At 31.4% G+C, this 15,571-nt stretch overlaps 3 protein-coding genes across 3 annotated transcripts; 1 reads left to right on the forward strand and 2 right to left on the reverse strand.

Moving 5' to 3' along the window:
• Nucleotides 1-398: 398 nt before the first annotated feature.
• On the forward strand, nt 399-1,199 carry HELRODRAFT_78878 (hypothetical protein; the record flags this gene model as incomplete). Its single annotated transcript, XM_009019014.1, has 1 exon — nt 399-1,199. One exon carries the CDS (start codon nt 399-401, stop codon nt 1,197-1,199), a length of 801 nt encoding a protein of 266 aa, XP_009017262.1.
• A 6,415-nt stretch (nt 1,200-7,614) lies between these two features.
• Nucleotides 7,615-9,420, reverse strand: HELRODRAFT_78955 (hypothetical protein; the record flags this gene model as incomplete). The annotated part of the gene is made up of 5 exons (XM_009019015.1): nt 7,615-7,775; nt 7,986-8,164; nt 8,449-8,548; nt 8,990-9,149; nt 9,322-9,420. 5 exons carry the CDS (start codon nt 9,418-9,420, stop codon nt 7,615-7,617), a joined length of 699 nt encoding a protein of 232 aa, XP_009017263.1.
• Nucleotides 9,421-9,532: 112 nt separating this feature from the next.
• On the reverse strand, nt 9,533-15,311 carry HELRODRAFT_111699 (hypothetical protein). The gene is made up of 15 exons (XM_009019016.1): nt 15,211-15,311; nt 14,146-14,498; nt 13,853-13,956; nt 13,574-13,711; nt 13,306-13,422; nt 13,032-13,225; nt 12,713-12,867; nt 12,285-12,512; nt 12,026-12,209; nt 11,622-11,804; nt 11,040-11,142; nt 10,743-10,858; nt 9,829-10,668; nt 9,623-9,804; nt 9,533-9,598 (listed from the first exon to the last, which is right to left on the reverse strand). Exons 2-13 carry the CDS (start codon nt 14,415-14,417, stop codon nt 10,489-10,491), a joined length of 1,974 nt encoding a protein of 657 aa, XP_009017264.1. The 5' UTR covers nt 14,418-14,498; nt 15,211-15,311; the 3' UTR covers nt 9,533-9,598; nt 9,623-9,804; nt 9,829-10,488.
• Nucleotides 15,312-15,571: the final 260 nt, after the last annotated feature.

A 15,571-nucleotide genomic window follows, 5' to 3' on the forward strand; every position in this document is an offset into this window, starting at 1 on the left:
AAAGTTAGCGTTTTTTGTGCCACAATCCTCTACAAAACCACATTGGACATTTGAAAGTTGTTATTGAATATCTGATTTTGCTTCGTGCTTTCATGATCAGAATTCTCGAGAGAAGTTTTGTAAGATGACTTATCAAGCTGATTTTTCGATGTGGTTCACATCCTGTTGAATTAGGTTTTATTTTTCCTCCGCATGTGAATAATTTCAATTCATTTTCATGAAGTATTTAGTTAGACCATAAGCCTGACCCTTTCCATTGCTTGTGCTTGGTGCACGCCGAAAGTGTTTAATCTCTAAAGTCTAAATCGAAATAGGTTTGTCAGTTTGTTGAATTGTGGCTGCCAGTTTTCAATTTAAAAATGGAGGTCTGTAATAATAGTGAAACAACTTCTTTTAAAATGGATTTGTTCAAGTTCGAGAAAGATTTTGATCCGTCCGCCTTTCACAGTTGGACATTGCAGTACTGGGACTTGACGTTCGTCTACTCGATCATCTACCTCGTCGCCATTTTTAGCGTGCAGCATTACATGAGAAACAGATCACGTTTCGAACTGCGGTCTTCCCTTATTTTTTGGAGTGGATTTTTGGCGCTGTTCAGCATCGCCGGTGCTGTGCGTACCCTGCCTGAACTGATCCATGTGTTGAGGTATGAAGGGTGGTATCAATCCATGTGCAATCCGTCTTACTTCACGTTAAGGCCAACATCTTTCTGGGCGTTCATGTTTGTCATCTCCAAGGTGTACGAGCTTGGGGACACAATATTTGTTGTCCTAACCAAGAAACCCCTGATTTTTCTTCATTGGTATCATCACGTGACTGTAATGATTTACGTGTGGTACAGTTACACAGATCATACAGCTCCTGGCAGGTGGTTTATGGTAATGAATTACATTGTGCACTCATTTATGTACACGTACTACACTCTGAAAGCAATGAAAATATCGACTCCGAGATGTATTAGTGTCGGTATCACTTTCCTACAAATCATTCAAATGGTCATGGGAGTCATTGTCAACTACTCAGTCTATTTAGCAAAGTTGAAAGGTCTGTCCTGTAATCAAACAAATTTCAACCTGGCTTGCTGCTCTGCAATGTATGCAAGCTACCTGATACTGTTTTCATCATTCTTTTATCATTCCTATCTCAAAACAAAACCCACAAACTATACTTTAACTAAACTCAGTCAGAAATCTGAATGATTTATTGATGAAAAGAATGATTCATTATATGAAATGTTTGAAGAATTGTTAAATAGATGCACTCATAATATTCATTGGTTGTTTGCAAATGTTTTCTAGTTTTCTTTAAAATACAATAGTAAGTTATTTATCTAGTATTGGATGACATTAATGAATGTCTTAAATGGACTTAATTTTTAAAATTGAAAAGTATTTAGCTGATGGAGTGAATGTTTGATATTAACAAATGATAAACTTAGATATTTAATTTCAATTTAGTGTTAAATAAATTGAAATTTTCTAATATTCTTGCTTTTATTTGCCTATTTTCATTGTTGTTTCCATCATGTTTTCCTTACACCATCAGTTGGTTCGTCATTCATCATCATCATAGTTTTTCATGGTTTTAAAAGAACTTATGTATGAGCCATCACATTTTGCATTGCAGTAGTTTTTACTTACATGTCATATTTCTTTGTTGACTAATCTTTTAACTAGAACAATTGATTTTATGTTGTTTGCAGGCATTAGCAAATTTCATTCGTTTCTTTTTAACTAGAACTTTTAATTCAAACTTATGTTACAGTTTCCATGCAAGCAAAATGTACAAATATAATTTAAACGTCAATAGACATGGAATGCACAAGGCTGGTGCATGCATCTCTGAGATGATTCTGCTTGCTGTCTGTGTGGGTGCTGCAAGACATTCTTGTTCATTTCTGTTTACTGCTCAAATAATCATGCATATAACTTTAAATCCGGTTTTTATTCATACTTTTAAAATCTGAACATATTTGAGTTGCCAGATTATCATTTCGTTTCATTTATGATATTTTATGTGTTATGTTATATATTTATAATTCAGACCAATATATTATCAAATGTTATTTAGTTATTTATATCAGTATATTTGTTGTATTATATCTTACTCGTTCTTCAATTGAATTCACATCCTATGTTTATTTTACCTTCTTCCAATTTTTAATTACTGTTCAATTTTGATTAACTGAGAAATGAGTTTTTTATGGTGAATTCTTTCATTCCATCATTCGATGCCGCTGTTTATTCTTTTTTTCATAACATGTTATTTAGTATTCCACTAAGGTAAATAATTTCGAAACCTTTCATCCATAATATGTGACATTAGTCTGTTCGCAATATCAAATATTGATACAATATTAAAGGTGTGCTGGTAGAATTACATTGCAAATATTGGTTTACGTTCTTAGTCGTGTCCATCTAGGTACGATTGTTACATTCCGTCAGTGGCGAAGGTGGGACATCGCGTTTTCATCATCTTATTACCCATAAAATTGAAAAATTGTTTACCAATGAATCACTGATGAAACAAAGTTGTTTTAAAAGCCGACCAACCATCACTAGCTGAATATGACCAGTGTGTTGACGTCATTGTAACTTTCTTTTTTGTACCACCTATCTTTATATTGTGTCACCTGCTTGTTTCAGACACTTTTTTGCCATTTTATTTCATCCAACTGCACTTATGTGATTAATTTGATCATCAAACAATTCTTTTAAGTTATATTTGTAAAAAATAAAATATAGATTTCTCTAATTAAATAAAAACGATTAGAGTTTAAAGCCTGTTGCATAAATATAAAAATATAAACTGTCGACTGCATCAATCTTAATGAATTTAAATTAATGTTTCATAATAGGAATCAAATTAAATTGCTAAGATCACAAGTAGATAAAAGTTTTTGAGCATGATGAACATGATTTTAAAATCTTAAACAAGCACTGCCAAACAATTTATTTAAACATTGTAAAAAAATAGTCTGAGAAGTTCTAGATTTGTATTTTAGGTTGGTGTAATTTCCCTGGCTACCAAATTTTGAGCGACCAGCTGAAGTGTGGACGAGTGTTGAATATCTAATTGTTTAAGGGATTGAAGCTTCTCTTTCAATCTGGTCACGTCCAATAAGCTCGCTGTCGAGCAGAACAAGCCGAATGTTATAAAATAACGACAATGAAAAGCAAGCGTACAAATTTACGTTTAGATAAATATTACGTTTAACCTTCAATTGATTTATCTTTGTTTTTTAATTGCAATTCAAAATCCCTCAGTTTATGATCTTCCTCCTGTTTCAATCTTCTAACTTCTTCAATTTTTTCTCGCTGCTTGTTTTGAATTTCCTTAGAATGAATTTTACTTTTGCTCAATTATGAACTTGTTAATTAATTAATGTAATTAATTATAAGACAATTATACAAGTAACTCAAATTAAATCAGTATACAAATAAGAAAATTATAAATTGTACGTATATATGTATAAATGAATGAATGAGTAGAACGCATGAATGATTTATTAATTAATATCAATCTTCGTTTAGCGTCCAGAGACCCAGTTCTCCCGAGGTAGGACGTTATTTTCTTTGCCATCAATTTTTTAGCGCCAAATTAGACGATCAGTTGTATCCATTTCATTTAAATTTAGAGCTTTCATGTCTTGCTCAATTTTGTTTGCGACCAGGACTTCTTTGGACGGCCTTTGGGACGTGTGCCAGGTACTTCAACATCTGCAAAAGAAGTTACGGCCCTGTTTCCACTTCGTTTGACATGACCAAACCACCGCAGGCGGTGTTGCCGGCATTCGTCCTTTATATCGTCTAAACCAGCACGGCGCAGGATTTCGGTAGTTTTGATGTTATATAATATAACACTATATAACTATATATAATCAATAACTCTACATAACTATATATAAATCTATATAACTGTATATAACACTATATAATAATAACATATATATAACAAATAGAACGTATCCACAGTAACTTTCAGATTTTCGTTGCTGATGTGAGTAAAAATAAAAAATTTTCAAAAGTACGATCAAAGCACGTATCTCAACCACAGAACTAACACAACCTAAAAGTGGGTCGTTATAGGTTTCAGCATCAACAACTTTTAGTTTTTCTTCGGATTTCTTTGAGTTGGGATCAAAGGAGGATAAAATAAATAATTAATAAAATAAGAGATAAAATAGAATAATTAAACAAATGGAAGAGGTGCAAACGTTAAAAACAAATTACAAAAGATAAATTAATAACCATTAAAAGTTCATCATTCTTCAGTTGTAAGAGATTTTTTTCGACGTGTAAGTTTTTTTTCTCACTTTCAACTGTTGTCAACTTCAGGCGTAGTTCGTTGTTAGCTCGCTCTCTTTCAATCTTTGCTTCCTCTAGGACTTGAATCTTTTGAGCCTGCAAATTTTTCGCGACAATTTTTAAGTTTAAATTGATCTGATAAAATTTAAAACAAATAAATCAAAATTATTCAATTATACACCGAATAAAATCAGACACAACGCGTAATACAGTGCAATAAGACAAACTTCTTCAATTTTAAGGATAGATTTCAATTTTTCCATTTCCTGATCTTTACTCGAAGTAATTTCTTTTATTTTATTGGCTTGTTGTTCGAGTTGATTTTTCAAACTGTTGCACTCGATATTCAGTGAGTTAATTTTTTCCTTCAGAAGTTCAACGCATGTTTCTTTCTCTTTTGTGAGCATTTCAATCTAATGAAAGAATAAAAATTTCTATAACGGACGTCGAAATCAATAATTTCAACTCATTTAACATATAGGAAACAAAAAAATCGTCAATTGGTGATATGTGTGGAACTTTTAAAAGAACGTGACATAATTCAACTATGATACTATTATACTTATACTATTCACACAACCAACACGACTGTTATGCCAGCCAGCACATCATTATGCACATGTGAATACAAACAAAACATACTTCTTTACTTTTTATGATTTCAATTTCGTTGCATCTTGCCTTTAATAAAGCTTCCTTCTCAAATAATAATTCTGTCAATAAAGATTTAAAATGAGAACGTCATTGCTATAATTATTTCTATTTATAGTTCCTGTTGAATTGAAAAACTGAAACACTATATATATACTCTGATAAATTGTTTGATCAGTTATCAGTTTGCTGTCAAGTTCGGCACATTTGTTCATCAGCAATGTTAATTTCTCATCTGATCTCGTTTTTTCAGCTCCACAATCTTTGATCTGCGTAATCAACAATTCAATCAATCAATTATTTCAATTCAAATATGATCATTCAACTGTAGCGATGGATCATTTTTTGGAAGACGTTTACATAGCTAGAGACTTAACCGAAATTCTAATTAATGCTAAAAGGTTTAATGACATGTTAATAATTTAATTGAACAGTGACAAACCATCAGGCAGTGTTTGTGGTACTTTTCAGAAAGATGCATAATTTCATTCGTCAACTTTCTTTCTCTTTCCTCGTATTCCTTCGATTTCATTGTATGTTTTGCAAATGTTTGAATTCTAGCATATTTGGGTTAATTTGTATGAGGTCATCATCAACAAATTTTATGTTTTCTCAGTATTTTCGATATTGCACCCGAATTTTCTATAAAAAAAACTTTGGAAAAACTTATAATGAAAAATTAAAAACATTGAAGCTAGCATAGAATTTATAAATCTAATTTTAGACAAAGTACGGATGTATGTCTGTGCATATGTATTTGTATATATATATATATAATATATATGTAATGATACTTTATAACGGTCAACTTACTTCTTTTTGTGTTTTGTTCTTTTCTTTTAACATTTTAATTTGTCTGTCCAAATCTTCCTTTAAATATTCTGTATCTTTCATCATTTTGTTAAGCTTGTCCTCTGCAAGAAGCAGCGCCGAGTTTCTGTTGTTGAGTCTGCATTGGTGATGTGTGTGTACCGCACATGCATGCGAGTTCTCTATAAAAATTCTCTATATCTGACACGTGTGCTTGTAATCAGATAAAAATCAGATAGCTGATCAGTACGACCGGCGCATTTAACAATATTTCTAGATAACGTAACAAACAAAAATATAGACCGGTTACTATTATTTCTATCATCTTAAAATAATAGAAAAAGTAGTTTATAATAATTATCTTTTTATCTAAATTCTAACTCCTTGCTACCTGCATCTCAATCCGGTTTCAGACCTGCTCACAGTACTGAAACTTCTTTACTCAAAATATACAATGATATCCTTCTCTCTAGTGACAATAGAAATCTTGCTCTCCTTCTTGCTCTTGACTTTTCTTCTGCTTTTGATACTGTTGATTATGCTATTCTCTTGAGACTGCTACATCTTTCTTTTAATATTACTGATTCTTGTTTATCTTGGTTTTCATCTTATTTCCGTAATCGTTTTCCTCTGTTGTTTTTAATAAAGCAACTTCTAACTCCTCTACTCTCACTTTTGTGGTGCCTCAAGGTTCTATCCTGGGCCCTCTTCTATTTATACTCTATACTCCTGAACTACCTCGTAATATTAATAATTTTTCTTTTTACTAGTCAACTATAGGCTGATGATTCTTATATTTATCCTTTTTTTCCTCCATCTAATTTCAATAGTGTCCTTCATAATCTGTCCCTATGCCTCTCTTCTATTATCATTTGTTCTAACTCTTTGCTTGCTCGTGCCCTTTTCTTATCTCATATATCTCCGTATCTTGTTCTCTTGCACTGCCTTCCTGTAAAATATAAATAATTTTTAAAATTTGCACATTTATGTATAAGTCTCAATCTAAATGATTTCTCAATTACTTATCAGATATATTAATTGAACTCAAACGCCCCGGTTTATTCTTAACTCGTGTTAAACACTCTTTTGTCAAATCTGCGTTTGGTTTTTCTGGCCTTTTTCTATGGAACTTTCTACCTCTTTCTCTAACTACTTCTCCATCACTTACGAAGTTCAGAGCGGATCTCAAGACCCATCTGTTTGCCAAGTTTACTGAAGACCGCTGTTGAACATAGCGGAAATAGCGTTTTACAAAATAACTGATAGAGAATGAAAAAAACATCGAATTGTAATGAATAAAAGTTGAATAGTAATTACTGATGTGAAACTTGGTTAACGTGTTTCTTTCTTTCTTGTAACAAATCATACAAATTGCCCATTTTATCAGACACCCATCTAGTTTGTTATTGTAACAAATGACTTTATAATATTAATAATAATGTAATAATTATAATAATACTATTTATTATAATGTTGAATAATTAAATATGAAAAGGAACTTTTTATTAAGTAGAAGAGATGCTTGGAGCTTATCTGCTTTCTTGAAGCATAACTGTATATGAAAATTTATCATTTCAGACTTTTGAATTCATAAGAATAATTTATTCAATGCTGTTTATGCATTTAATTTATTTGAAACATCAGGAACATCAAACAATTATAACCAACATAATTGTTAGCTGGCCACTCATCACAGCAGGCCAATGCAGGATGATTCTTCAACGTTGATTTCACCATATTCCTTGAAAGTTTCGCTTCTGTGATTCATGTTAACATCAAACATTCAACATACACCATACAGCTATTTCGAGTTTTTAATATGCGTTTAATATATACAATAAGGATTCTAAAATATGTAAATTCTGTAATTATATAGACCAATAGTTTGCAAGGTATCGATTGTGATATCATTTCCATCTAGCCTGAGATTTTGAAGCACCTGATTGTTGTCAAGCATCGATGAGAGCTGTCGGCCACCAATCAATCCTAATTTATTCCACCTGAGATCTTATACATCATACGTTGGTTGGATATTTGTATCTTTGTAAAAACTACAGCAATGTATTTAATCTTATCAAAATATTAATAACGTAGCAAGCAAAAAGGAGGAATCAAGCAAAAAAGATTGTATAAATTTCATTAATTCAATCATTTAGTAAAGCATTTACAATGTAATACCCTTATAATCTATCTACTGATACATTACACTTCACTAACCAAGACTTTGTAGGGCATTGTTATATTTGAAAACGTCAGATAAATATTTGGAACAATTAGAATTGAGTTGGTTGTTAGAAAGACCCAAGATTTGGAGTGACCTGTTCACTTTTAAACTTTGGCACAAGTCATTGAAGTTGCTCTCCAACAGACCAATGTTATTTGAATCCAAATGTAAACTGTTGGTGTGTTTGTGAGTGTATTGGAAAATTAATTTTGGTAGGTGTAAATATGAGAGTTTGTGTATATACATGAGTGACTTAATCATGAATCACTATTTATCACATTTAAACAAATTTTTTTTACTAAAATTAAAAAACATTAAAAATGTATAGATTACATTTGAAATGCTTGAAGTTGTGGAAAGCTGTAGCAGAAAAGTTATGATAATGAACAATGTAATAGATGACAATGAAAAAATGATAATGCTAAATAATGAAGTTATCAAATAATAAATTCAAACCTATATATGAAAGTATTGGCCCTTAACAACTCTGCAATGTATGAAACAGATATGCCTCTCATTGAATTGTTCTGCAAAATAAACACAAAAATAACATTCACTGCCAAGTTTAAAATTTAAATCAACAATAAAAAAACATCTCCAATACAAGGAAAAATGGTATAACAATAATATATAATGTATATATATATATGTATTAGAGTTATAATTATATATTATATTATAATATATAATTATAACCCTAATACATGTATAAAAAACCACTATTCATTTGTGAGAACCTACTTTTAGTTCGAGAATTTTGCATGATGTGTTCTCTTTCAATGAACTACAAATACTCTTTATTCCTGAATATTTTTATTTTGTAATGGAGTACAAATGTTTAATAATCAATCATTCTTATTCTAAAATTTCTGCATCAAGCTTGACTAAATGAGTCAAAATATTTCAAATTTAATAAATATAACAAAGTAAAAAAAAACAAATGTTGGCAATGTTTTTCTCGGTTACTTCCTTGCTTAAATGTAAATTAAATATTTACATTGCAGCATAGCATATATATACGAACCTTCTTCATTCAATTGGCAGTTGTTCAATTTGATTTCTGTAAAAAGAGCATCATATTTTAAAGCTTTCGAGAGAGCATCTATAACTTTGCTCTGTAAATAACTCGAAGACAAATCCAAAGTATATCTGCCACACTTTTCCCTGCTTGGAATTGGTCTGCAAATCATTTTGAACAGAAACAAATAATAATAATCCAACCTAGCAAAATGCATTTACTTTACTCACCACACTAAGATAAAAAAAATTACCAAAACTTATTAATTGTTCATCAGTTATTTGTTATAATTATTAATATAATATATGAACAAACTTATGAATTTTATTCAAAAGTGACTCGGATGGCTGGACATTGAACTCTTTACAATACCTTTCAAATGATTGACGAAAAGATTCGAGGGCCGTCATTACTATATTTAATTAACTTTATTTCTTTTTGTTGTTGGTAGGTCCCACGAAGCAAAGGAATTACGTCGCGTCAAATTTATCATACGGTACGATAAAAAACTTCACGATTTGTAGCAAACTTTTAGAAATATTGTCCCAAAACTGAAATAACACCAAATTAACAGCGCAAACATTTCAAAACAAAATAATAAACAACTGAGAGAAATTCTGAAATTGTGGTTGCCAGGGAAGAACATGATAAACGCAGAGGAACAATGAACTGAGAACTTTGGTTGACAACAAGCACAACCATACATAACACACAAGGATCACATCTTGTAGTCAAACATAGGCTAACTTTACCATTATCACATATAATTATTTACCAACACAATCCACTGTTTTAATATTTGGCTTTAATTGCAGTACAATTCCATGAGTTTTTCTAAAAAAAAATCCATTCTATAAAAGATTCAATGAATTTATGATGGTAAAATCTGACAAGTTTAAAAGATATCCATGAGAAATTATTTACTAAAATAATAATGAATAAAAGTTAAAAAAATGTAACACAGTTATTGAATGCTACTTTATTCAGATATTGCCGAAAGAACGATGCCTTGCCCATCAAGTAATGTTACATAATGGTGAGATGGTACAGTCTGCCGTAGTAGACCATAACAATTGAATATTACACCGTAATGATATCAGTAACATATACCTAAATTGGTCCAATTGTAAAATCATAAGAAAATAAAATATAGTTCAGATCAAGTGATAATCTATGCTAGTTAACGGCAAGTAACATCCTATGAGAAGCGTATGTTATGTTGAAGTTCGTCGCCTGTGAAGGCAAAGTAAATTCCAGAGAGTTTAAACATATGGCGATTGATTTAAAATATTGTAAAAATTATACACAAAAAATAATTAATTAAATATTAAAATAAAAATGAGTGAGCATCAGGTAGTGATTCAATCAATCAATCAATCAATCAATCAATCAATCAATCAATCAATCAATCAATCAATCAATCAATCGGTGATTATTAATAATGAAGATTACAACGTGGATTGTTTCAAATGAACTCCTCAATTCGTTTGCAGCATCTCTTCAAGAATGTTAAAAAGACAACTTTCCTTAACAAATTCATTATCTATAAGGTTGACCAGACAATATTCGTCGTGGATTGTGTCGATGACGTTCCTCGATTCACTACCTTCATCATAAATGGCTCCCCAATATGATTTCCAAAGGCCAAACGCCTCATCCTGTTGAAATATGTTAAATACTTATATTCATTCCTATCATGATGACGATGACAAACATAGATGATGATGAAAACCTTCCAATATTTGAAGGCTACAGGGTCATACACGGTCGGTTGAACGATTTCCATGTTTGAAAAGACGCCCCAAGTCAAAGCACTTGGTTGCAGTTCGTGACAGTTTGTTATGTCAACTTCCTGCGAGTAAACGTATTATTACTTAGCTATTAATTAACATTTAATTACTATTTTATTAAATTATACGTACTATTATTCATTTCGTTACATTCAAGGTTTTTAAATGAAATAATAAGAACCACATCACAAAAATGACACAGATGCAAATAAATTATGTAGGAACGAATTGAAGCAAACTAGCATGGTTCGCAATAATGTGGTAGTTCACGTTAGGGTAACCATTCAGAATACTCTTCAGGCGGTCGACATATTTCAACGAGGTGAAAAACTCCAAATATGCCTGATGGTTTCGAATCAATCAATCAATCAACAAAATAAACCAAACAATCAATTGATTGATTGATTGATAAGAAAACACTAACAAAAATATTTGAAATCATACAATCATTAAAGTTTGAGAATATGACAGATTGATGATTTTATGACCCGAGCATTATACAACCTTTATATTTTGCGAACATATCGATCGTCGGACGCGTCTGTGCTATTTGCTACCCCAATGATCATTTAGTTATCTATGATTTTATTTACGTTCACTTAATAATCTTTGCATTTGCTGGTACAAATAGAGAAACTGGAGGAGAACCAGCCTGTCGTCTGTGAAGCTAGGCATGAGTTTGGAAATTACAAAAAACAATGTTGGAGTAGTTCAACGCAACCTATCCATTGAGTTGTTTGTTATTTGGATCTTACAAGCATATCGATCGTTGGACGAAAATACAACAAAAAATTGAAATGTGATTGAGCTATTAGACAGACCTTCTGATAGACATAACCGCCTGGATTGCCCCATCCATATATTGGGTGTGTGGAAGGGGCCCCATTAACAGCAGGTTGCGAGTTGATTGTTAGGACGCCTTGCTTATTTATCTTACCCAGTCGGTCCAACATGCAAGTCGTTTCTGAAGACAGGCCGCCCTCACTCCAAGGAATGCGAGTTACCTATGAGCGTGTGTGTGTGTAAATATAATTGCATGTGTGTGCATATATGTAAAGAAATGGCGAAGACGTTAATGATTAAATTGGTCAACAACACGAATATACAAAATGTTAATCTGTTAAGTTTATAACAATATTACATAAATAGCAACAAGAACTACAAGAAAAACACCATTAAATAATCACGCATATATGGTTAAAATAAGTGCAAGTGATCTAACAACCTTGTAGCCCTGCTTATTTTCCTTTGCAAGTAGGTAGCATTCAAATATATGCCAAACATCAACTTCACTTTCCAACTTGGCACCCCACATTTTAAGGAGTTCTTCTTTAGACGGCGCTGATTTCAAGTGGTACAAATAATGTTCATTCACGTCTCTGAATGATGCTGAAGCTGAATTCCCCCACCTGTTTCATGTTAACAGCAATGCAGTAAATGCATGTCGATAATAATTTTTAAAAATGTAAATAAAATAAGTGTACCTTCCATTGGGAAATTCTTCCCAACCCGAAGTTCTATAAATATAACTTTCAGGCCTTGAACTCCAAAATATAGGTCGCACGGTTTCCATGCACCTCACGTGATTGGCTGAAGTTTTCCAAGGTAGAGGTCGTTGAGGCCGAACTGCACACAATCCAAGAGATTTTAAAATGGCTAACGTTGCATATTCTCGGTTCAGTGTGTAAAAGTGCAATCCATTGACAACTCCACTATATTTACAAATAAATGAAGGTATACAATAGATGGACAGATAGGCACATTGATAAATATACATTAATAAGCATGTAGGATCAAAGATAGACTTGAACAGAGTTAGTTTGTAGCTGATGTAACATGTGCAACTTCTTCAAACTATTTAGAAAAGATTAATTAACAATAATCAAGAGAGAAATAAAGGTTGGAATGCAACCTGTTGAGTAGCTGTGAGCACATCTGGATGGCATAATCAATCCCAAAGTTTCTAACAGCTTCGTCGTTATCTTTAACTGCATGCAACTTGTCCCATATCTCCTGTGGGACTTCAAGTTTTGACAGACGTGATATGTTCTCCAGCGATTGGTAGGCCTGCGTGGGTGAGTCAATATGAAGGAATTAATACATCATTCTTGCATACATAGAAATATCAATCAATGAGCAAGACAAACCACTAATTTAAAGACTAAAGAAAACATTTGTTTTCAAAGAAATATTAAAAGGGCTAAGTCTGAGCATTAATCATTGTTCCCTACCTGTATTGGCATAATGCCCGGCAATATTGGACAGGTGATTCCAATTGATCTGCAGTCATTAACAAACTTGATGAAAGTTGATGTCTTGAAGAAAAGCTGGGTGATTATAAAATCGGCACCCGCATCTACCTTGGCCTTCAAATTTTCAAGGTCGGCTTTGTAGGAGGAAGCATCAGGGTGGCCTGTCGGGTAGCCTGCATGTAAATTGTTGACAATGTGTTCTAATCTTTACGATCACCCACCAATCAATTTGAAAATCAATCAAGCAACTAACCAGCAACACAAATAACAAAATAGTCTCCATAAGTTTTCCTGATGAATCGAACAAGATCAATTGCATGATTAAAACCATCATCAACTGGCTGCCACGACGAGCAATTGTGAGGAAGATCTTAAAAAATGATACAAACAAATTTCTCAAAAACAAATAATGGGCTACTAATTTTTATCTGATGTAATTACAACTACAATGAAGCAGTCTGAGACAACAATGAAATATTGAACAAAAAGAAATGGATTGAAAAGCGAGAAAAAAATTCAACCTCCCCTGAGGGCCAGAATATTTTTTAATCCAAGGATTTTTGCCTTGTTAAGAATTCTGATTATGTCTGACCTGCTCTGGCCAACACAAGTCATGTGCATCATTGTGTCAATTCCACAGTAACTCAGCATTGTGGAACCTTATCTCAAAATTTTATTAACACATCATCACGTCATGTTAATTATCATCAACAACAACTATCAAACAACTGGGAACATCATCATCACTATCAATTAACCTGTAGACATCATCTTCACCATTATCCCCATCACCAACTCACCTATTGTCATTGTGCTTGTTGGCGCATCAGAGCAATTATCTCCACCAGTTTTCCATGTTATGTCACAAAAAAGTGGGTTCATGGTAGAAGCCAGACGATCACATCTGATGTCATGGTGATGATGGTAATGTGGTGACGATGGTGGTGGTGCTGCTTGGTGAATATCGCTCAGACAGTACAAACCATTGCAATATTACCAATATTGTAAATAATCAAAAGCAATAAGCTGGTAAACAAAATAGTTGATCAAGATAGATATTTAATGAAAGGCACAAAAAAATTTCCTTGCTGACATTTTTATGAGATTAGCCGCACCATTCACAGTTTTCGGAGGAAAAAATTCGAAAGAACAAAAGGTGGCATTTTTTTTAATTCGATCGTTAATCCTATCTATGAGGCATCGATATTTTGTTGTTGGGAATTCTAGCTCATTATTGTTATTATTAAATGTTTCCACAGAATTCTCTCTAGAAATACTTTCTTCATTTTCATTCTGCTCTCCATTCTTAAAAGATGTTGAGGGTTCCATCTGCTGTTGCTGCTGAGGCATTTTTAAATTTATCATTCAAAAAATTGGGTAGATTCTATTTTCTAGTTTAATTTTTAGTATCGCCTGTGGCTTCACTTTCTTTTAAAATTCTTGTCTCTGAGAATGTTTTACAATTTAAAAAATTCAAATATAATAAAATTTGAAAAAAAGAAATGTAAAACTAAGCAAAGAAATAAAATAAACAATTTGAGAAACTAAAAAGAACAGAAAAAAAACAATGATCTCAATACTTTGCATGTATTTTTAAAAATAAGTCTTTTTTAAAATATTGAACCTCATGGTGGGATGAATAAGTTTAAATAAAATAAATCATCAATCAAAATCAATAATAGTTATAATACGCAAAAATAGTATAGCAAGAAAGTAGCACACCAGGAAGCTAAATATATTTTTTAAATGTATCATATTGTAAAATTTATAATTAAAATTTTGGAAATGAATTAATTATCATTTTTTTCATATAATTTATCATTTTATTCATATAAAATTTAGACTTGAAAAGAGAAGAAACTGTAATAAAAATTAATAATTTCATTACTTAAATCTTAATATTTAACTATAAAATATATAATTTTATGATATAATTATTATTATAAAAATGAATATTAAGATATTTTTTAATTTTACAATTTTTATTGATTTATTTTTTTCAAATGTAGCTAAATATTTTAATTATTAATTTTCAAAATAGATTCTAAAATAAAAATTATTTCATTTATTTATTTATTTTATTTATATAATTTTTTTATATAAATAATTTTTATTTATTAAAAGTAAATATGACGTAAATCGTAAAATTAACTTTAACCAGAATTAAGTCCCCCAATTAGAGACAAATTAAAATTTTACGCTTTAAAACGCTTTAAATTTAAAACGAAATTTTATAATTAAAAAAATTGTTGATTACTGTGATGAACGAAGAAGATTTAAAAGTGCAGCCAGCGACGACTGACGAGAAATGTTGGAGAGGAGTAATGTGCAGATAATCACTTTATTTATATAAACCATCAACCAATCACTGATCAACCATCTACATTAATATTAATAAGGTCAATTTTGAAAGATGGCCTGAGTTTTTTTCTTATTTGAATATAGTATAACATGATAAAAAATTAGAATAAATAAAAATTATGGCATATTAATACAATAGAGTCTAGGCTTTATCTTTG

Source organism: Helobdella robusta, assembly GCF_000326865.2.
Source record: "Helobdella robusta unplaced genomic scaffold HELROscaffold_23, whole genome shotgun sequence".
In the NCBI taxonomy this organism is placed as follows: Eukaryota; Metazoa; Annelida; class Clitellata; order Rhynchobdellida; family Glossiphoniidae; genus Helobdella; species Helobdella robusta.

What these genes read in the sequence shown, in the direction of transcription:
- HELRODRAFT_111699 (XM_009019016.1), bottom strand. Translation starts at nt 14,417, where the DNA reads ATGATAAATTTAAAAATGCCTCAGCAGCAACAGCAGATGGAACCCTCA. An exon ending in AACAAGCACAATGACAATAG is followed by an intron (nt 13,712 to 13,852) that starts GTGAGTTGGTGA and finishes TTTTGAGATAAG; the next exon opens with GTTCCACAATGCTGAGTTAC. An exon ending in TGCTCACAGCTACTCAACAG is followed by an intron (nt 12,513 to 12,712) that starts GTTGCATTCCAA and finishes TTGTAAATATAG; the next exon opens with TGGAGTTGTCAATGGATTGC.